This window comes from Ranitomeya imitator, chromosome 3 (assembly GCF_032444005.1).
Source record: "Ranitomeya imitator isolate aRanImi1 chromosome 3, aRanImi1.pri, whole genome shotgun sequence".
NCBI lineage: Eukaryota > Metazoa > Chordata > Amphibia > Anura > Dendrobatidae > Ranitomeya > Ranitomeya imitator.
The window spans coordinates 37,395,225-37,416,382 of NC_091284.1; the positions used below are offsets into that span (position 1 = coordinate 37,395,225).

Sequence of the window (21,158 nt, forward strand, 5' to 3'; positions counted from 1 at the left end):
ATACAAAAGACTTTTTGCGTATAATCAAGGGTTTTGAGTGGCAGGAGAGTTTCCGTTTAACCTCCATCGACATAGAGAGCCTGTATACCAGGATCCCACAGGATATGGGGGTGGCAGCTATAAGGGATATTTTAACAAATACACCCACGGATACTAATACTGTTGATTTTATTTGCGAGGGTCTTTCCTTCGTGTTAAAACATAATGCCTTCAAATTTGATAAGACCTGGTATACGCAATTAGAAGGGACCGCGATGGGGACGCCAGTGGCGTGTACCCTAGCAAATCTGTTTTTAGCGGTCTTTGAAGAAAGATGGATTTATTCATCAAGCAACCCCTATCTTAAGCATCTAAAACTCTATTTGAAATACGTGAATGACATTTTTGTGGTGTGGGATGGTCCCCAGGATGTCTTCACACAATTTGTGGAGTTCTCGGACCATTCCAACACCATGAATATGAAATTCACATTGAAATTTGGGGGTGATGTGTTAGATTTTTTAGACATAAAATTAACGGTCCAGGAGGGGGTAGTCCACACTGAAGTCTTTCGCAAACCATCAGCATCTAATGCGCTTTTGCATTTTAATAGTGCCCATCCTTCCTATACAAAACAGGCTCTCCCGTACAGCCAGTTTCTAAGAGTTAGGAGAATCAATAGCAAAACCAGCGGATTCATTAAACAGTCACAAGAACTATATAAAAGGTTTGAGGAACAGGGTTATCCTCGCCCACTTCTAGATACAGCGTTAAAAAGAGCTGTTGATAATAGTTGCATTACTTCTCCCACCGCTAAAAAGAAAGGAAAGGGTAATCAATTTGTTTTTTCTTTCAAGTTTGGTCCGATGGATAGTTATATCAGGTCCATCATCTGAAAAAACTGGTACATTTTAGGCAAAGATGCGGCTCTAAAGGTACCGTCACATTAAGCGACGCTGTAGCGATATAGACAACGATGCCGATCGCTGCAGCGTTGCTGTTTAGTCGTTGTGTGGTCGCTGGAGAGCTGTCACACAGACAGCTCTCCAGCGCCCAAAGATGCCGAAGTCCCCGGGTAACCAGGGTAAGCATCTGGTTACTAAGCGCAGGGCCGCCCTTAGTAACCCGATGTTTACCCTGGTTACCATTGTAAATGTAAAAAAAAAAAACACTACATACTTACATTCCGGTGTCTGTCGCGTCCCCCGGCGTCAGCTTCCCTGCACTGTGTAACCGCCGGCCGTAAAGCAGAGCGGTGACGTCACTGCTGTGCTCTGCTTTACGGCCGGCCGGCGCTGACACAGTGCAAGGAAGCTGACGCCGGGGGACGCGACAGACACCGGAATGTAAGTATGTAGTGTTTGGTTTTTTTTACATTTCCAATGGTAACCAGGTTAAACATCGGGTTACTAAGCGCGGCCCTGCGCTTAGTAACCCGATGTTTACCCTGGTTACAAGTGAAGACATCGCTGGATCGGCATCACACACGCCGATTCAGCGATGTCAGCGGGAGATCCAGCGACGAAATAAAGTTCTGGCCTTCTAGCTCCGACCAGCGATGTCACAGCAGGATCCTGATCGCTGCTGCGTGTCAAACACAACGATATCGCTAGCCAGGACGCTGTAACGTCACGGATCGCTATCGTTATCGTTCTAAAGTTGCTCAGTGTGAAGGTACCTTAACACGGATGGTAGAGCATGGTTCCTTATTTGCATCTTGTCGTAGCAAAAATATGAAGGACTTATTGGTCCATAATTGTTTTGTGAGTGAGCGAGAAAATTGGTTGGACACAGCAGCCCCAAAAGGCAACTATAAATGTGGTCACTGCAATTTTTGTTCCTTCCAAATAACAGGTAACAGGGTACATCTTGGTGCAGTTTTCCATCAGGTACGACAATTTATCTCATGTAGGACTACACATGTAGTTTATGCCATTATCTGCCCATGTGGTTTTTCTACATCGGGAAAACCATTCGCCCGCTTTTCCTTAGAGTGAGGGAGCATTTTTATTCAATTCGGACAGGGAAAGGAGCTCCACGGCTTATTGAGCATGTGAGAAAGGCTCACGCAGGTAACACGAATGTGCTGCGGTTTGTGGGCCTAGAACAGGTTAGTTTACCTCAACGGGGCGGGGATCTCCACAGGCTGCTTCTGAGGAGAGAAGGAAAATGGATTCTGCGCACGGAGTCAATGGGTCCATTGGGCATAAACGAAAAAATCGATATGGCAGTTTTTTTTATAAACAATTTTCTCCGTATATTTACCTGCTGTGAATCCTTTTCATGAATCATGTTTTGTTCATTTTAAGTGCTCTAAGTTTGATTATCTTTAACTGTTTTTTTTTTTTGTTTTCTATTTCATTGGGTGTTTAGTCACATGTTGGTAGGTGGGTTATCGTATTGTTATGGCGTCAGGAGATGGGCGGTCCCTTGGATCACGGCAGTTTAAGGGTGCCTGCCCACTTCCTTTCACTATTAGGACCCGTGGAAGCGCAGCCGCGCGAAACGGCCGTCGTCCTCCTCAAGCACAGCGGCCGGAAAGCACAGCGGTGACGTCACTGCTCTGCTTTCCTGCCGCTGTGCTTACACAGGGCAGAGAAGCAGAGCGCCGAGGGACAGACAGCGGAAGGTAAGTATGTAGTGTTTGTTTTTTTTTTTGCTTTTACGCTGGTAACCAGGGTAAACATCGGGTTACTAAGCGCCGCCCTGCGCTTAGTAACCCGATGTTTACCCTGGTTACCAGTGAAGACATCGCTGAATCGGCGTCACACACGCCGATTCAGCGATGTCAGCAGGAAGTCCAGCGACGAAATAAAGTGCTGGACTTTCTGCAGCGACCAACGACATCACAGCAGGATCCAGATCGCTGCTGTGTGTCAAACTGAATGATATCGCTAGCGAGGACGCTGCAACGTCACAGATCGCTAGCGATATCGTTCAGTGTGACGGTACCTTTACTATTTGGCCTTATCAGTGGCATCAGTTCACGGCAAACATCCCTTGTCGCAAAAAAAAAGTTGGTTTTCAGAATTACTTCTGCTTGGAATGCCAATAAAGTTGTGTCAGCAGCTGATGAGGATAGACGTGGAAACATATTAGATGTTGAGCTTGTTATTGGCAAAGCAGCTGGGCCCGATGGCCTCAGTCCACGTGTCCTCAGAGCGTGTGCAAACCAACTGTGCACTGTCTTCCAGGACCTGTTGAACTGGAGCCTTCAATCACAGGGGGTACCAGGACTGTGGAAGACCACCTGCCTGGTGCCGGTTCCCACTTTTCCAACTTCCCTACAAGACTATCGTCCAGTGGCCTTAACATCACATGCTATGAAATCCTTGGAGAGAATACTCGCCTACTTGTGTCCGAGGGTGAGGGCCTACACTGATCCCCTACAGTTTGGGTACCAGCAGAGATTGGGGGTGGATGATGCTGTAGTTTCTCTGTTACATATAGTACATTCATTCTTGGACAATGATGGAACTGCAGTGTGCGCCATGTTTTTTGACTTATCAAGTGCTTTCAATACCTTTTTTCCCCCCGTGATCCATAAAGTGTATCGTATAACCAAAGTAAGAACGTCAGATATTGGATACTGCTGCCATCAATATATATAATTGTCAAAGGGGCACTTCTGTCTGTCTGTCTGTCACGGAAATCCCGCTTCGCTGATTGGTCGAGGCCGCGACCAATCAGCGACGGGCACAGTCCGGCCAAGAATTAGTCCCTCCCTACTTCCGTCCAGTCAGTGCCCAGCACCCGCTCCATACTCCCCTCCAGTCAGCGCTCACACAGGGTTAATGGCAGCGTTAACGGACCTCGTTATGCCGCGGGTAACGCACTCCGTTACCGCTATTAACCCTGTGTGACCAACTTTTTACTATTGATGCTGTCTATGCAGCATCAATAGTAAAAAGATCTAATGTTAAAAATAATAAAAAAACAAAAAACCTGCTATTCTCACCTTCCTTCGTCCGCCGATGCGTGCGCAGCTGCTGCCAGCTTCCGTTCCCAGTGATGCACTAATAATCTTTATTTTTTATTTTTGTGAAATTACCCAGAAGACTTAGCGGTCTCGCGAGACCGCTAAGTCATTCGGGTAATTTCGCAATGCATCGCTGGGAATGGAAGCTGGCGGCAGCTGCGCACGCATCGGGAGAGCTTCGCTGGATGCCGGAGGGTGAGTATATAACTAGTCTGTATTTTAATTTTTTTTTTTTTAAACAGGGATATGGTGCCCACACTGCTATATACTATGTGAGCTGTGTTATATACTGCGTGGCTGCTATACACTACGTGGGCAGTGTTATATACTGCGTAGGCAGTGTTATATACTGCGTGGGCTGTGCTATATACTATGTGTGCTGTTATATACTGCGTGGCTGCTATATACTACGTGGGCTGTGTTATATATTACGTGGGCTGTGTTATATACTGCATGGGCTGTGTTATATACTGCGTGGGCTGTGCTATATATTGCGTGGGCTGTCCTATATACTGCGTGGGCTGTGCTATATACTGCATGGGCTGTGCTATATACTACGTGGGCTGTGTTATATACTGCATGGGCTGTGCTATATATTATGTGGGCTGTGTTATATACTGCGTGGGCTGTGTTATATACTGCGTGGGCTGTGCTATATACTGCATGGGCTGTGCTATATATTATGTGGGCTGTGTTATATACTGCGTGGGCTGTGTTATATACTGCGTGGGCTGTGCTATATACTGCATGGGCTGTGCTATACATTACGTGGGCTGTGTTATATACTGCGTGGCTGCTATATACTACGTGGCCTGTGCTATATACTATGTGGCTGCTATATAAATACATACATACATACATACAGGTCCTTCTCAAAAAATTAGCATATAGTGTTAAATTTCATTATTTACCATAATGTAATGATTACAATTCAACTTTCATATATTATAGATTCATTATCCACCAACTGAAATTTGTCAGGTCTTTTATTGTTTTAATACTGATGATTTTGGCATACAACTCCTGATAACCCAAAAAACCTGTCTCAATAAATTAGCATATTTCACCCATCCAATCAAATAAAAGTATTTTTTAATAACAAACAAAAAAACCATCAAATAATAATGTTCAGTTATGCACTCAATACTTGGTCGGGAATCCTTTGGCAGAAATGACTGCTTCAATGCGGCGTGGCATGGAGGCAATCAGCCTGTGACACTGCTGAGATGTTATGGAGGCCCAGGATGCTTCAATAGCGGCCTTAAGCTCATCCAGAGTGTTGGGTCTTGCGTCTCTCAACTTTCTCTTCACAATATCCCACAGATTCTCTATGGGGTTCAGGTCAGGAGAGTTGGCAGGCCAATTGAGCACAGTAATACCATGGTCAGTAAACCATTTACCAGTGGTTTTGGCACTGTGAGCAGGTGCCAGGTCGTGCTGAAAAATGAAATCTTCATCTCCATAAAGCATTTCAGCCGATGGAAGCATGAAGTGCTCCAAAATCTCCTGATAGCTAGCTGCATTGACCCTGCCCTTGATGAAACACAGTGGACCAACACCAGCAGCTGACATGGCACCCCACACCATCACTGACTGTGGGTACTTGACACTGGACTTCAGGCATTTTGGCATTTCCTTCTCCCCAGTCTTCCTCCAGACTCTGGCACCTTGATTTCCGAATGACATGCAAAATTTGCTTTCATCAGAAAAAAGTACTTGGGACCACTTAGCAACAGTCCAGTGCTGCTTCTCTGTAGCCCAGGTCAGGCGCCTCTGCCGCTGTTTATGGTTCAAAAGTGGCTTTACCTGGGGAATGCGGCACCTGTAGCCCATTTCCTGCACACGCCTGTGCACGGTGGCTCTGGATGTTTCCACACCAGACTCAGTCCACTGCTTCCTCAGGTTCCCCAAGGTCTGGAATCGGTCCTTCTCCACAATCTTCCTCAGGGTCCGGTCTCCTCTTCTCGTTGTACAGCGTTTTCTGCCACATTGTTTCCTTCCAACAGACTTACCATTGAGGTGCCTTGATACAGCACTCTGGGAACAGCCTATTTGTTGAGAAATTTCTTTCTGTGTCTTACCCTCTTGCTTGAGGGTGTCAATGATGGCCTTCTTGACATCTGTCAGGTCGCTAGTCTTACCCATGATGGGGGTTTTGAGTAATGAACCAGGCAGGGAGTTTATAAAAGCCTCAGGTATCTTTTGCATGTGTTTAGAGTTAATTAGTTGATTCAGAAGATTAGGGTAATAGGTCGTTTAGAGAACCTTTTCTTGATATGCTAATTTATTGAGACAGGTTTTTTGGGTTATCAGGAGTTGTATGCCAAAATCATCAGTATTAAAACAATAAAAGACCTGACAAATTTCAGTTGGTGGATAATGAATCTATAATATATGAAAGTTTAATTGTAATCATTACATTATGGTAAATAATGAAATTTAACACTATATGCTAATTTTTTGAGAAGGACCTGTACATATTCTAGAATACCCGATGCGTTAGAATCAGGCCACCATCTAGTCTCACTTATAATAGGATTTCTCTGGTTTGGCCATGGGTTCTATCATTTTGATTCTTCCTGTTAAATCTATGGAAACTGTCAATGGAGGTTACGAATGGAGCCACAGATGGCAGCATGAAAAAAAGGCTAAGACGTTGTTCACACTTGTTTTTTTTTAGGAGTTTTTTTTAGGTGGAAACTCTCCAAAATCCTCATTAAGGATCTCTTGAAGAGTATATACACATGGCGTCATTTAGACATGGAGCAGCTGTTGAACTTTTCCAGGTGAAACCGCTTCTGGAAAAGCTGGAGGTAGAATGTGCACAGCAATGTCATTTTGTTGTTGCCTTGTCGTTGGCTGCTGGGCATACATGAATTGGCCAATTTATGAGCAAAATATCTTCATATTTTTCCTATTTCCTAGAGCTGTAATGCAATTCCAATTTCATGCTTGCATAGCATAGTGTTATAGTGCTATTTTATTAGTTAGAAATAAATGGAGATGGCTACTCTTAGTACCTGTACACACCTGCTTTTTGGTTGAAAGTGACAGTCAGCCTTTGTTACTTTCATACCCGAAAGTTGGCTTTGGAGTCGATCTCTTGTCTCAAAGGTCTTTCTCTCTTTTTTTATGGCTTATACCCATGTAAGAGCTTAGTCACCACTGCTGATATGATCTATGTGTGCAGTGACAGTGGATTTTATACACCGTATCGCTATAAATTGTGTAATGATTTCCTGCTCCAGTAAGACGTACCGTACCTCTAAATGCGATTCCAGCATTATTGACCAGAACATCCAGACCACCATACCTTTCATCCAAGTAATTACACAGAGCCCAGATGCCGGTCACTTTGGTAATATCCAGCTGATGGGACAACCCTTCATTGTTTAGGGTCTTGACAGCTTCTTCTCCAAGTTCTGTCTCCCTGGTTGTCAGATACACGTCTCCCTCGAACTGTTTGCACAGATCCCTGACCACAGCCAGTCCGAACCCTTTATTGCCCCCTGTGACTACTGCAACCCTCTCTCCGGCCAAGCTCAAAGTCCCAACGGCATATGTAGAAGACCTACGTAATATGTTGACATCAGGTTCAGTTAAGGACACCAGGAATTTATTACAAAAGCTCCCTCCGCAGAACAGAAAGACACGACAGCAGATTAGACTTGAGCCTCACATATATTGACATCCAGCGTTGGGAACGAGTAAATGATAACATCACTGGTGGTCTAGAGCAATAATGGAATTATTAGCAGTTAGTCCTTTTTAATATAACCTTCTAAATTATACATCTCGATATAATAACCATGAAACCACTTTATCAAGGGTGTGTGTCATTCAGGTAACAAAAAAAACAATTATTTGACAAAAATACATAAAAATTATTATTAAAATAGAAAGGTGCTGAAAATGAAAAAGGGAACAATTGACAACGTTATGCAAAGTATTCAGTAACCGTTCATGTGGTATTATTCGATCACTATGTGGTGGTAACATGTAGTCCGGCCATAGTGTGGCGGTATTTATTTCTTGTATGTGGTATTATTCAATCACTGTGTGGTGGTAATATGGTGTCTTGTCATGATGTGGCAGTATTTGTCCCTTGTATGTGGTATTATTCGGTCACTATGTTGTGGTAATACACGGTCTGGTCACGTTGTGATGGTATTTGACCTTGTCATGGTGTCGTTTTAATAAATCTTTTGGCCAAAACAAAAGGTGGCTGTATATGTGACATGGTGCTTGATGGGATCTGTTACTGTGTGATTGTTGAGGATGAGGTACATAAGTGGAGCTGGTATGTGGGACTGTGGAAGGTGGGTGGGTGGAATCAAAGCTGAGGTGGAGTCTAGGGAGAGTCTCAAGGGGGACCAAAAATGTTTCTAATATGTGGCCCTGAAATTCCTGTGGGCAGCCGTGCCTGGTGAACTGTAGCAGTCATGGAATAAATAATAACATCTCTGGTGGTCTAGAGCAGTAATGGAATAAATAATAACATCTCTGGTGGTCTAGAGCAGTCATGGAATAAATGATAACATCTCTGGTGGTCTAGAGCAGTAATGGAATAAATAACATCCCTTGCAGTTTGAAACACAGTAATCCCTGGTGGTCTGGAGCTGTAATGTGAGGAATAAGAACATCACTAGTGTTCTGGAGCCCTATAGAATATGTCACATTTCCTTTGGGACCTGCACTGGAGACTATGGCTTCTATCATCAGGTGCCACAGTATTAATTCTGCTAGCTGTGCGGTGATGGGGAAGATGTCAGGACTAGGGTTGAGCGACTTTTACTTTTATAGGATCGGGTCGGGTTTCACGAAACCCGACTTTTTCAAAAGTCGGGTCGAGTGAAATCGGCCGATCCTATAAAAAAGTCGGGGTCGGCCGAAACTCGAAACCCAATGCAGTGCATTGGGTTTCCAATGGTTCCCAGGGTCTGAAGGAGAGGAAACTCTCCTTCAGGCCCTGCGATCCATATTTAAGTGTAAAATAAAGAATTGAAATAAAAAATATCGCTATACTCACCCTCGGACGCGCCCTGGTACTAACCGGGAACCTTCATTCCTTCGAATCAGCGCTTGCAGGACCTTGCGGTGACGTCGCGGCTTGTGATTGGTCGCGCGAGCGGTCACATGGGCGGTCGCGCGACCAATCACAAGCCGCGACGTCACCGCAAGGTCCTGCAAGCGCTGATTCGAAGGAAGAAAGGCTGCCGGTTAGTACCAGGGCGCGTCAGAGGGTGAGTATAGCGATATTTTTTATTTTAATTCTTTATTTTACACTTAAATATGGATTCCGATACCGATTTCCGATATTGCAAACATATCGGAACTCGGTATCGGAATTCCGATACCAGATTCAGAAGATCGCCGACCTCATGGCCGACCCCACACAGGGGTCGGGTCGGTTTCATGAAACCCGACTTTGCCAAAAGTCGGCGACTTCTGAAAATGGCCGACCCGTTTCGCTCAACCCTAGTCAGGACCAGAAGGTCTGGGCGCCGCAGGCTCTGTCCAGCCACTGACTAGGGTGGCTCAGACCTGTAGTGCCATCAGCTGGAGTAATCAGTTCCCTACCTAGGCCAATTGGACAGCACCACACCCTATAAAAGGCTCCCAGTTCCCTGCTGGAACCTGCCAGTTATTGTTCTGCTTGCCTGGTTCACACAGCCGGATTTCAGCTCCTGGGCTCTAGTGGATTTTTCCTATTTATGACCTTTTTTGCAGACCATTCTGTTGTCTGACGCTTTGTACTTTGCCCTCCTGGTTCTGACTAAGCAGCCGACCTGGTGGCACCAGCCCTGGGGTCCCTGGATCAGTCCAGACTCCTGTACAGGTTTTAAAGCGTGAAGGCCAAGGCAACCCCTCTCATCTGGTAAATAGAAGGTCTAGAGCATATATACTGTCGTCCATATCATGAGTTTGAGACTATTAATACCAGAAGATTGTGGTCGGTACAAGGACACTTTTTATACATGAGATCTTCTGTGCAACGAAGGATGAACGTCTATTACATACTTGGAAAGGGCGTTATACTTTTAGCCTTGTAGATTGTGATCTGAGAAGGCCAAAGAACATTTTTATTGGGTCCGTTCCAAAATAGCAGACCAAGTAGGGCCCGAGGTATTAAGATCGGCTTTGTTCATGTCAGTATTAATGAAGGCAGCGATGAAGATGCCTAATTCACTAAGAGCAGCTCGCCACTTAAAGGAAACCTGTCACCAGGTTTGGCCGCTCTTATTCTCTCCTGAATGCTTAAGAACGTTACATTCCACAAATTATAATTTCATTAGATTTAATATGATTAGATTTTAGCCAGGGCCAGATGATGACGACTTTGGCTTCGACAGCCGTCATGCTAGCACAGTTCGAAGTGTACTGGTTCCACTGCTACATCGCAGTTCTATAGCAGTGAACGGGGTCACATTGTGGCATCTAAACTACTGCTACAAATACGAAATGAAGCCAAGTTTGATTTTTGGGAATTTTTTAACAGTAGTGACCCCAGTGGCACCAAGTGAACTTCGGCTTTTGCGGCCAAAGTTGCTGTGTAGCTCTAGCCTTAGGCTACGTTCACATTTGTGTTGTTGGGCGCAGCGTCGTCGACGCAACCAACAACGCATATACACAACGCTGCGTTTTTTGACGCATGCGTTGACATAAACTAGTAACGCTCATGAATTTTGGCGCAGGGAAAACGCTACAAGCAGCATCGTCCGCACCCTGTCTGGTGCGTCAAATTGACGCATGCGTCGTAAAACGCAATACAACGCATACCGGCGCATGTCCATGCGCCCCCCATGTTAAAGATAGGGGCGCATGACGCATGCGTTGGTATGCATCGACGACGCTGCGCCCAACAACGCAAATGTGAACGTAGCCTTAATTAGTCTTCAGAAGAGGAGACAGAGGTGCTGGTGACTGAGCCAGAAGGCCATCTTTGTGTGGACTTGACACTGAACAGCTTGCACTGTATTTTAATACATGCAAACAGAAGACAAAACAGTTAAAAGTTTATAATTAAAATCAATTGTTTTAATCACAAAATTATGTAAAATGCGCTTAATAAAACATGCAAAGGTGTTTAACTATAACTGTATGGGGAAAAGTGCAGTGTTTGGTTGAAATGTGTTTTTCAGCTCCAATTTCAAATAAAATATACTAATAAGTAGATAAAGACAAGATTTTGGAATTATTCAGAATAAAAAAAAAAATTATGATAGGTACTAGGGGTGTTGGCTACTACTAAAAAAATTAAAAAAAAAAAAATACGCCCCTGGCAGAACTAAAATGAAAAAGACTTGAATACACTAATAGATCACAGACTGCACATCAGTCAACAGCGTGATGCAGCAGCAAAAAAAAAAAAAAAAAAAAAAAAAAAAGGGGCAAACAGTTCTAGGATGTATTAACAGAAGCATAAAGTCTAGATCAGGGATCTCAAACATGTCAAGGAGCCCCCCGTGATATTGCGGCCCAGTCCTGAAGACTGCCGAAGTCAGAGTTTATTTTTCAACTGAATGTGCGTCAGCTCTCTGCGCCGCAATACCAATATTAGTCACCGGCCAATTAGTGGCCTGTAGCTGACGTCAGGAAGTCGGCACGGGCAACGTGTGACGTCACTGCTGTGCACCACCCAGGCTGCTGTGGAGGACAGGGTGCAGTTCGCTGAGGGAGTAGAGGTCAGGGGAGAAGGATTTTTTTTTTGTAATGTGTATGTTAAGTGTGACAGAATTGGGGAAATTACTATACAATGGTGAACAGGTTGGGCTCATTACTACAAGATGTAGACCAGGAAGGGGGAAATGACTACAAGATGTTGGTCAAAATTACTATATGGTGCGAATTGTAAAAATAAAAAAATAAAAAAAATCACTGTATATGGCCAATTAGGGGGCAAAAAAAGAAAAATTGTAAAACAAAAGTTCAAAATAAAGTATGAAAATGTGTTTTGGACACTAAAAATGCTGTTTTATCTATACACTAAAGTAAACAAAAATAATGCACATTTGTCATCGCCGCACTCTTAACGACCCAACAATAAAACTGTACCATAGACCAGGGGGTGTCAAACTGCATTCCTCGAGGGCTGCAAACAGGTCATGTTTTCAGGATTTCCTTGTACTGCACAGGTGATCATTTAATCACCTACACACATAATGATTGCAGCACCTTATGCAATGCTAAGGAAATCTTGAAAACACGCATGGTTTGCGGCCCTCGAGGAATGCAGTTTGACAACCCTGCCATAGACCATACGATAAATGCCATTTAAAAGAATAAAAAAAAAATAAAAAAAAAATGTTTTTTTAAAAAAAAAAAATTATTCCCCTCTACTCCTCTTTGGTTAGGCGTCATCTGGAATACTGTGTCCAGTTCCGGGCACATTTTAAAAAAGGACGTTGAAAAACAGGAGCAAATTCAGAGAAGAGTGACCAGGATGGTGAGCAGACTGCAAACTATGCCCTACGAGGAACGGTTAAAGGATCTGGGAATGTTTTGCTTGCAAAAAAAGGCGAAGAGGAGACTTAATAGCTGTCTACAAATATCTGAAGGGCTGTCACAGTGTAGCGGGATCATCATTATTCTCATTTGCACATGGAAACACGAGAAGCAATGGGATGAAACTGAATGGGAGAAGATAAAGATTAGAAAAAATGTTTTGACAGTGAGGGCGATCAATGAGTGGAACAGGCTGTCACGAGAGGTGGTGAGTTCTCCTTCAATGGAAGTCTTCACACAGAGGCTGGATAGACATCTGCCTGAGATGGTTTAGTGAATCCTGCACGGAGCAGGGGGTTGGACATGATGACTGTGGAGCAGGGCCGGCTTCAGGTTTTCGTGGGCCCTGAGCGAAAGAGTGTCAGTGGGCCCCTTTAGCACACACACCGCAATTCATGATGCACAGATACGGCAGAGATAAATATAAGTATAGCACAATGCCAAAGATTTCACTTACATTACATGAGTGACATCAATAGCTCAGAATGTGGACAGTATAGTGCTCCATACAGTATTATGGGCACCACATAGTCCTCCATACAGAATAATGAGCCCCGTAAAAGTATATGATGAGCCCTCGCTGGAAGAAGAAACCAGGAGACCTTGGGGCTTTAGGACACAGGCAGCAGTATGGATAAGTGCCGAAGGTTCCATTAGGGGAGAATGTTTTTTTTTTTAACTTTAGCAGCACCAGGGGCCTATTTTTAATCCTTGGTGGACAACCTATTTACTTAGAAGAATTGCATTTTTTGTGGCCTAAGGGTTTTTCTTAATTTGGTAAAGATCAACGTTGATTTATGAATTATTGTTGATCTTTACCAAATAAAGAAAAACCCCTTAGGCCACAAAAATGCAATTCTTCTAAGTAAATAGGTGAGTAGTCGTATGTGACTAGTCTGTAGGAGCGCTTAGGTCCTTATAGAGAGAACCATACAGGTGGCTCTAGGACAAATTGTTTTGGGTGACTGTTTATAGCACGACTGAATTTTACATACTGAGGCAATTCCTGCATCTTTCTGTGGTGACAGTGGGACAATCCACAACCACCCAACAGTTGACCTGAACGAATGAGACTTAAGGAATAGGAATCAGTCTTTGGTTCCTTCAGGATCATATTGGAGTGATATCTTCGATGCTACAACTGTACAAGACCAGGAAAGAAAACCAGACACTTTAGGTAAAGTCATTGTTTATTTTTAAGTGCAAAACGACATTTTACATGAGACAAAGAAAGGTCACCATATCAATGAGTGCGAATCTTAAGGCCAAGAGCTAATATAAGGGCATCGCGGCTTAGGAATTACACCGAATCAGAGGAATTTTACATTTACCAGGTGACGGCTTTCTTTTCTATTACCATCTCCCCATTAGGCGAATCCACTGAAGTAGGGAGAAGAGCCAAGAAAACTGGGGTAATGGCACCTTCATCCGGGGACTTGGTGGCATTAGGACCTGCCATATCAGTCCTCACCCACCCCGGGCAGCAGGCATTGAGAAGAATGCCCTCCCCTTTCCTAGTCTCCTTTATTTGCCGTGCGTGAATTCTGGACAACACTGTCACCCCGACTTTGGACACCCCATAAGAAGTGTTTGGCCAGCCATTTTTTTCATGGACTCCATTTTTGGCATCTTCCACAAACTTCTCCATCAGTTTCGTCAACTCGTCCTCCGTGATGGTGTCACTGCGGAATTTCTCCTGAAGTTCGGGGCTGCACTTCGCGAGAGCGGAGACGCTGACCATACTGGATACATTGACGACTCTTCCTGTACGAGAAAAATACATGACGTCCACTCCAAAGAAGTAAAGCTAAGTCGGACCCCTTACGAAATAAAAAGATAGACAGACAATCTCCTTCAAGGAGGTCACTAGTAACGTGCCAACCACCGAGAAGGGAGAGGAGAATCTCTACAGTGGCAGCGAGTTATTCTACTGAAACAAAGTCATCGGTGGAGTTTTACGATTAAAGTAGATTAGTTTAATCAATTTCCATTTGAAAACTTTTTTTTATGTGATTGAACCCCTTAAATAAACCCCCCCCACCATCGATGTGTACTTACCGTTTGGTTTAATAATTGGAAGAAGCTCTCTAGAAACATCTTGTGTGCCAAAGAAGTTGGTCTTCAGAGTGACTTCTGCTTGGGTAGCAAATGGGGCCGTGTCAGCAACTGGAAAAAGAGGTCACGTTACTGACGTAATAGGAATGAACGGAGAATAAGTGAGCATGTGTGACGAATCTTCTACCAAGGAAATGGGGGGCAAGGCTGAGCCCCTGGCCTAGGGATCAGAGGGTGTCCGAACAACCAAGATATTCATGGCACATGAAGTCGAACTTGTTAACCCATAAAAGAGGACAATCAATAAACGTCAGCTTACTTAGTAGGTGATAACTTCCTGCTACCGAGGAACCGGCCACAAAAATGCTCATTTTCAGTGGGAAGACGGCCTCATGTGCGCTAAGTACAACGCTCAGCTATATCTAACAGATATATAGATTGCCTTGTGCAGGCGTGTACTATGGAGGACAGAGAATGAACTTCAATCCAATATTGCAGCCAGCATGCAGCCAGCGGGTAAGGAAAGGGTGAATCAAACACCCGAAAACCCCGCCCCTATGGCTGAAAATTGTTCCCTCCAAATTCAGGTGACAGAGTCCCTTTAACCCTTTCAATAACTCCCCCCTCTTCAGTGCCCACTTTTGTGCCAGTTTTAATCTTTTTTTTTGTAGCCATTTATATGTGTATTCACATCAGGGTGCCTCGCTGTATTGTATTTTATTATTGTGTTTTTTTTTTTTTGTTTTTTTTTTTACTTTTGTTGTTAAACCTGTAAAAAAATAAAATAAATCAAAAATTGCTGAATAAGAAACTAAGTTCAGCAGTGTCTTTTTTGAGTGTCCGTAAACCAAAAAGGAAGCCGGATGCATTATTTCTTACTCCAGCCAGTCATTGTGACTTATTATTTTTACGGCTCAGGGTAAATATCCCGATGTTAGAAACTAACAAAAGTAGATTAAAAGGGTGAAAAATGCACCAAAATCATCATGGACGTCCATGGAGAAGAAGAAGCATCACTGCATAATTCGGCATAACATGCCCTTCAGGAGACTGGGAAAGCGGAGTGACATTCGGAATCACTCACATTTAGTGAGACCCTTATATACAGTGTGCAAAATTCAGAGAAAAAAAAAAAAATACAATAAACAGAAACCCTTCATAATAAAAAAAAAAAAAGTAGGAAAATAAAACTAGACATACAGGTCATACAGGTCAAAGGGAAAAGCAAACTCAGCATGACTGTGCATTTATGGCGCTGCAGAAGCGAGCGGAGACTGGTACAAGCTGCTTTACCCTGCAGAGTACTACAACCCCCAGCATGAAGATGATAAAAGCACTACAATATGTGATTATTATAAAGGGGGCTCCCTGCTGCGGACAATCCCTTGACTGCAATAAACTATATGCGGATTATTCTGCAGCGGAGACCCCCATAGATCACCTGTGATCCCCAGCGATCAATGAAGGAACCCAGTAGCCAAGTGTTCATTCCCCTACAGCGCCACCACAGGAAAGATGAAGTATTACACCATTCTCATTTAAATCAATGTGAAATATATGGACATGGTGGGTCCCAAAATTGCCCTCTAAGGACCTGCCGCCCCAGTAGACGTACCTTTAAATGCGATTCCGGCATTATTGACCAGCACATCCAATCCGCCATACTTTTCCTTTAAGAAATCCCGCAGGGTCCGGATACTGGACAGGTCATTAATGTCCAGCTGATGGAAGTGCGGGGACAAGCCCTCTGTAGTTAGGTCCTTGACGGCTTCTTCTCCAAGTTTGGGGTCCCTGGCTGTCAGATACACGTCTCCCTGGAATTGTTTGCACAGGGCCCTGACCACAGCCAGTCCCACACCTTTATTACCGCCTGTGACTACTGCGACTCGCACTCCGGCCATGCTGACAGCTCTATGTGCAGAAGAAGAGGGAAGGAAGCAAATATGAGGTGCAGACACAGACAGAACCTCTTGTTACTGGAGGAACTGGTGCAAAAAAAGCAGCTGAGCTCCTCCCTGCAAGGACTGAGAGCTGCCCCCTGCTCATAGACCTGTGTGACCCTGCTGCCATCTAGTGGGCAGAAAGGAGCACTACACCGCTGCATTACATAACACTTATTACAGCGCCACGGTCACACCTTCAGTCTTTTACAACAGAGGAAAAGTATCATAGAAACACATCAACATTTCTGCATTCCTGATTTTGGCTTACAAATACTGATGTAAAATGCTGACCAAATACTGAACGTGTCCTAAGATCTGTTTTTTTTTCTCGGAAGTGAAAAAAAAAAACTAAACAACCCGTCCAATTTCCATCAAGGTTTTGGATCAGATTTCCATCGCTGCTTGTTGTCCGTATGTGAGTTTTTACCATCAGTATTTTAGCACTTTTTCTTCTAGGCTAAAAAAATAAATAAAAATGGACGGATGTTTTTCAATCTTCTTGCAAAGGGTTATTGAAAAATGGACGGCACTTGGATGCAACTAGGAGACCATCAATGAGCTGAGGGAGGTTTTCATGGACCTGTAAGCGTGAATGGATGAGTTTAGTTCATAAATCGGGTCAAAAGTCGACACGTCTCCGTTTTGCAAAAACAAAAGAACAGATAGGAGACCGTGACATTGACCGTGATCAGTGCGTGCTGGAAAAAAATGGATAGTTCAAGTATGAGAAGGATGGATGTCTACCATTCATCGGGATTTTCTCGACATTCTAGGTAAAATTGCAAAGTGCTTGTAAGAACAAATAACTTTGCAATGTACTTGGTTGTTTAGGTTACTGACCACCTCTGAAGCTAATCAGCGGTGGCCAGTCTCCAAGGCAAGGAGCACAGCGCTAACAAGCTGTTTCCAATATAGAGCTTGTAAGTGCTGCTCTGATGCCGACTGTATCCGTACAGCCTCGGTGTCCCTGAACTGTCTTAGTCTTGGAGTGAGAAAGTGTCTAAAATGCACCGTGCGCACATGCCCTAAAGAGATTTTTAGGTTTCGGAAAACCAATGCATTTTTTTTTAAAGAAAAAAAAAGGGTATTTACTCACCCTCCCCAGGTCCGGGGCTGAGTCTCCACTGATGGTCCTGGTATCAGTAAGGGTATGTGCACACGATGCGGAAAACGCTGCGGAGCAATTTCCCATGAGTTTACAGTTCAATGTAAAGCTATGGGAAACCAAAAACGCTGTGCACATGCTGCGGAAAAAAACGCAGTGGTTTACATTCCGCAGAAAGGTCACTTCTTTCTGCGGATTCCGCAGCGGTTTTACAGCTGCTCCTATGGAAAACCGCAGTTGTAAAACCGCAGTGAAATCCGCAGAAAAACCGCGGTAAATCCGCCGCAAAAATGCAGCGTTTTTGCCCTGCAGAGTTATCAAATCAGCTGCGGAAAAATCCGCAGTGGCCAAGAATACGTGTGCACATAGCCTAATTGTCTGCAGCACTGACGTCATCTAGGCCATTGTCAGACACAGAGAGAAAAGAGGCCCTGTGCAAGAACAATGTATGGGCCAGGTCCAAGGGCTCGCCATAATGCAACATTCCACGTTTGGGATGTGGCCCCCTTACCTTTTGGGCCCCTGTTACACCAATGTTATGCCTGTCCGTGCTGCAGACAATCAGTGAGCGGTTTGTGTAGTCAACATGGGCAGAGCGGCTGAGCTTAGTGATTGTCTGAAGTGCTGTCGTCAATGACAGGCACCAGGAGCAGTGGCAAAGACTCAGCGCCGGACCTGGGGAGAATGAATAAGGCAAACACACATTGTTTTTTTTTTTTTTTTAATAAACTGCAGCTGTGCATTTGTAAAAGTAGAAAACCCCTTTAATAGACCTTTTTTCCCCCATAGATTCCATGGGAAGCTTCAAAAGCTCATGCAAAATAGTAAATTGTGTTTTTACGTGCAGAAACACGGGATTTCTCTCCAAATAAAAGATGCATTAGAAAAAGTCGTCAAATCTGAGAAAAAAAAGTGAAAAAGCATAAAATAAATCAGTGCGGATTGTGCATTCTGGTGTTTATATGTGGGAAAAACGCAGCGTTTCCGCTACGTGTGAACACGGACTACGTGGCTTTCCAACATGGGGGTCGTTCTGGTTCCTTTTTTCTGCAGTCGCTGTGGCTGAGGACTGGGGCCCGAGTCTCTGACATAAATGCTGGATAAAATTGCGCTGTTTTACGAGGTAAAATGGCGCCACCACATTTTTCTGTTTCTATAACTGGACAGACAAAACCTAAGATCAGATTTGAATGATGCCGCCGTCACTAAATGCGTTTCCAAAAATGTCACCTTGCAGTTATTCCTCACCTACACTCATTTTTGGTAAATTACCTCATATAGCGCTACATAACACCCCACCATTTTTGAGGATGTTTTTGCACTAGGTACCACTTCTAAGTCACAGTCCACATTATAAAAGCATTCCCACATTTCATTAATGGTATATTTGACTAGCATACAGCATACAGAGCAGCTAACAATGCCGTCTGACAACAAAATGTGTCATATTTTCTACATACGCCACTTCATGCCGTTGTGAGAACTAGACGCCGGCAAGATGGCGCCCGTAAACAGCGGACATACTGAAAAGAACAGGGGCACACAAGCTTTCACACTTGTAACTCTTTGTCGGTGACGTCATACAGCGTTATCCAATGAGACATCGCGGCGGAAGAGGCAGACCCGGAAGTGAAGGGTGTGTCTCCCCCACGTGGAGTCCTTACCTTCAGATTGCAGCGGATGTAAGCTTTGTTTCTTGCATTAATGTCCTGCCATGTTCTTGTGTTGTGTAAATAAGATAGTGACCACAGCTGAGGATTTGTTACTTTGTTACAGTCTGTAGATTCCAGGCTGATTGCCTGGAATACAAAATAATGCGTTTGCTGCAGAAAACTGAATACATTGAGACAGAGTGCAGCTGTGTAAGCAGGACTGGGGTCACAGGTGTGATTACAGGGGGTGCATGAGATAGAGGGGGCTTGGAGCACTGGTGGGTGGTGCTGTCCATGTGCCAAACGGAGCGCACGTACCAGCGCAAGTGAATGACTGGCCCGTTCATGTCATGCCAATCCTAAGGGCTAATTCACATTTGTCACATCCGTATTTACCTGCGGACACGACTGGACCTGTGTCTGTAACATGGGCGACCGTGTGTGAATCTTTCCCAAAGCCGGGTTCTGACAGCCGTGTGAAAAATTGTCAATTTTTTTTATATCCAGAAAAAAATATTCAACTTTTGATCTGTATCGTGCCGTACATCCATTTTTCACCTATTTTTGGTATTTTGTTTTTATACAGTCTCCATTCTTAAGAAAAAAAAGGTGGGCCGCTGTGTAAAATGCAATGACTTGGAAATCTTATCGCCATATTTTATTCACAGCAGAACGTAGATCGGAAGGTGAACGTTGGACATCTTTTCCATTTCGTTTGAAAAAAATAAATCCTTTAGAGATTGATGGCGGCGACACGTCTGAAACGTTGATACAGGGTTGACAGAAGGCTGAATATGTAAGTGGCAGTGGCGTAACTACAAAGTGAGGGGCCCCGATGCGAACTTTCAAATGGGGCCCCCCCGCGCCAAAATATTTCCCACCGAAATTCACATTTTCCCTATTCATTTCGCACACTATAGTCGTGTTGCAATGTTGTGTAGTCTGACCTAATACTGCCCTGTACTCGCTGAGAAAAATGATTTTATAACTAACATGTCCCTATAGTAATATGTCCTCCCTCGCTCTAATTCCAAGCGCACTCCCGGCGTTTGAACTCTGTGTGCTGTTTCTTCCTGGTATGACTGCAGTGCGTCATTTCCAGACCTGTGCAGTGTGGGGGTGTATTGGGTGTACTGGTTGGCTCTGGAGCATACGCACTGCACATTCTGACACTGGCAAGTACACGCAATACTCCCCCACAGTGCACATGCTGGGCTCTGCCCACAGCCGTGTACAGTCCGTACACACACGGCTTCGCTCCGAGAACCCGTACACACACGGCTCCGCTCCGTACACCTTGTACACACACGGCTCCGCTCCGTACACCTTGTACACACGCGGCTCCGCTCCGTACACCTTGTACACACACGGCTCTGCTCCGTACACCTTGTACACACGCGGCTCCGCTCCGTACACCTTGTACACACACGGCTCTGCTCCGTACACCTTGTACACACGCGGCTCCGATCCCTACACCTTGTACACACGCGGCTCCGATCCCTACACCTTGTACACATGCGGCTGCGCTCTTTACACCTTGTACACACGCGGCTCTGCACCGTACACCTTGTACACACGCGGCTCCACTCCTTACACCTTGTACACACGCGGCTCCGATCCCTACACCTTGAACACACGGCTTCGCTCCGAGAACTCCGTACACCTTGTACACACGCGGCTCCGCTCCCTACACCTTGTACACACGTGGCTCCACTCCCTACACCTTGTACACACGCGGCTCCGCTCCGTACACCTTGTACACACGCGGCTCCGATCCCTACACCTTGTACACACGGCTTCGCTCCGAGAACTCCGTACAACTTGTACACACGCGGCTCCGCTCCCTACACCTTGTACACACGTGGCTCCACTCCCTACACCTTGTACACACGCGGCTCCGCTCCGTACACCTTGTACACACGCGGCTCCGATCCCTACAC

General features: G+C 44.7%; 2 protein-coding genes across 4 annotated transcripts in view; one reads left to right on the forward strand and one right to left on the reverse strand.

The window, feature by feature from the left end:
* Positions 1 to 13,635: 13,635 nt before the first annotated feature.
* LOC138672618 (carbonyl reductase [NADPH] 1-like) lies at positions 13,636 to 16,516 on the reverse strand. The gene is made up of 3 exons (XM_069760769.1): positions 16,134 to 16,516; positions 14,522 to 14,629; positions 13,636 to 14,227 (listed from the first exon to the last, which is right to left on the reverse strand). The coding sequence occupies exons 1-3, from the start codon at positions 16,417 to 16,419 to the stop codon at positions 13,791 to 13,793; spliced, it is 831 nt and encodes a 276-aa protein (XP_069616870.1). The 5' UTR covers positions 16,420 to 16,516; the 3' UTR covers positions 13,636 to 13,790.
* A 2,445-nt stretch (positions 16,517 to 18,961) lies between these two features.
* The window catches only part of SETD4 (SET domain containing 4), a 35,591-nt gene continuing 33,394 nt past the window's right edge, over positions 18,962 to 21,158 (forward strand). The window contains exons 1-2 of one of the 3 annotated variants that reach the window (XM_069760774.1): positions 18,962 to 19,248; positions 19,887 to 20,014. The gene's annotated coding sequence lies outside the window, so the exon portion shown is untranslated. The remainder of the gene's footprint in view (positions 19,249 to 19,886; positions 20,015 to 21,158) is intronic. The other 2 variants (XM_069760770.1, XM_069760771.1) reach the window with 2 other exon arrangements.

What these genes read in the sequence shown, in the direction of transcription:
- LOC138672618 (XM_069760769.1), bottom strand. Translation starts at nt 16,419, where the DNA reads ATGGCCGGAGTGCGAGTCGCAGTAGTCACAGGCGGTAATAAAGGTGTG. An exon ending in TGCCGGAATCGCATTTAAAG is followed by an intron (nt 14,630 to 16,133) that starts GTACGTCTACTG and finishes CTCTTTTTCCAG; the next exon opens with TTGCTGACACGGCCCCATTT. An exon ending in TCCAATTATTAAACCAAACG is followed by an intron (nt 14,228 to 14,521) that starts GTAAGTACACAT and finishes TTTCTCGTACAG; the next exon opens with GAAGAGTCGTCAATGTATCC.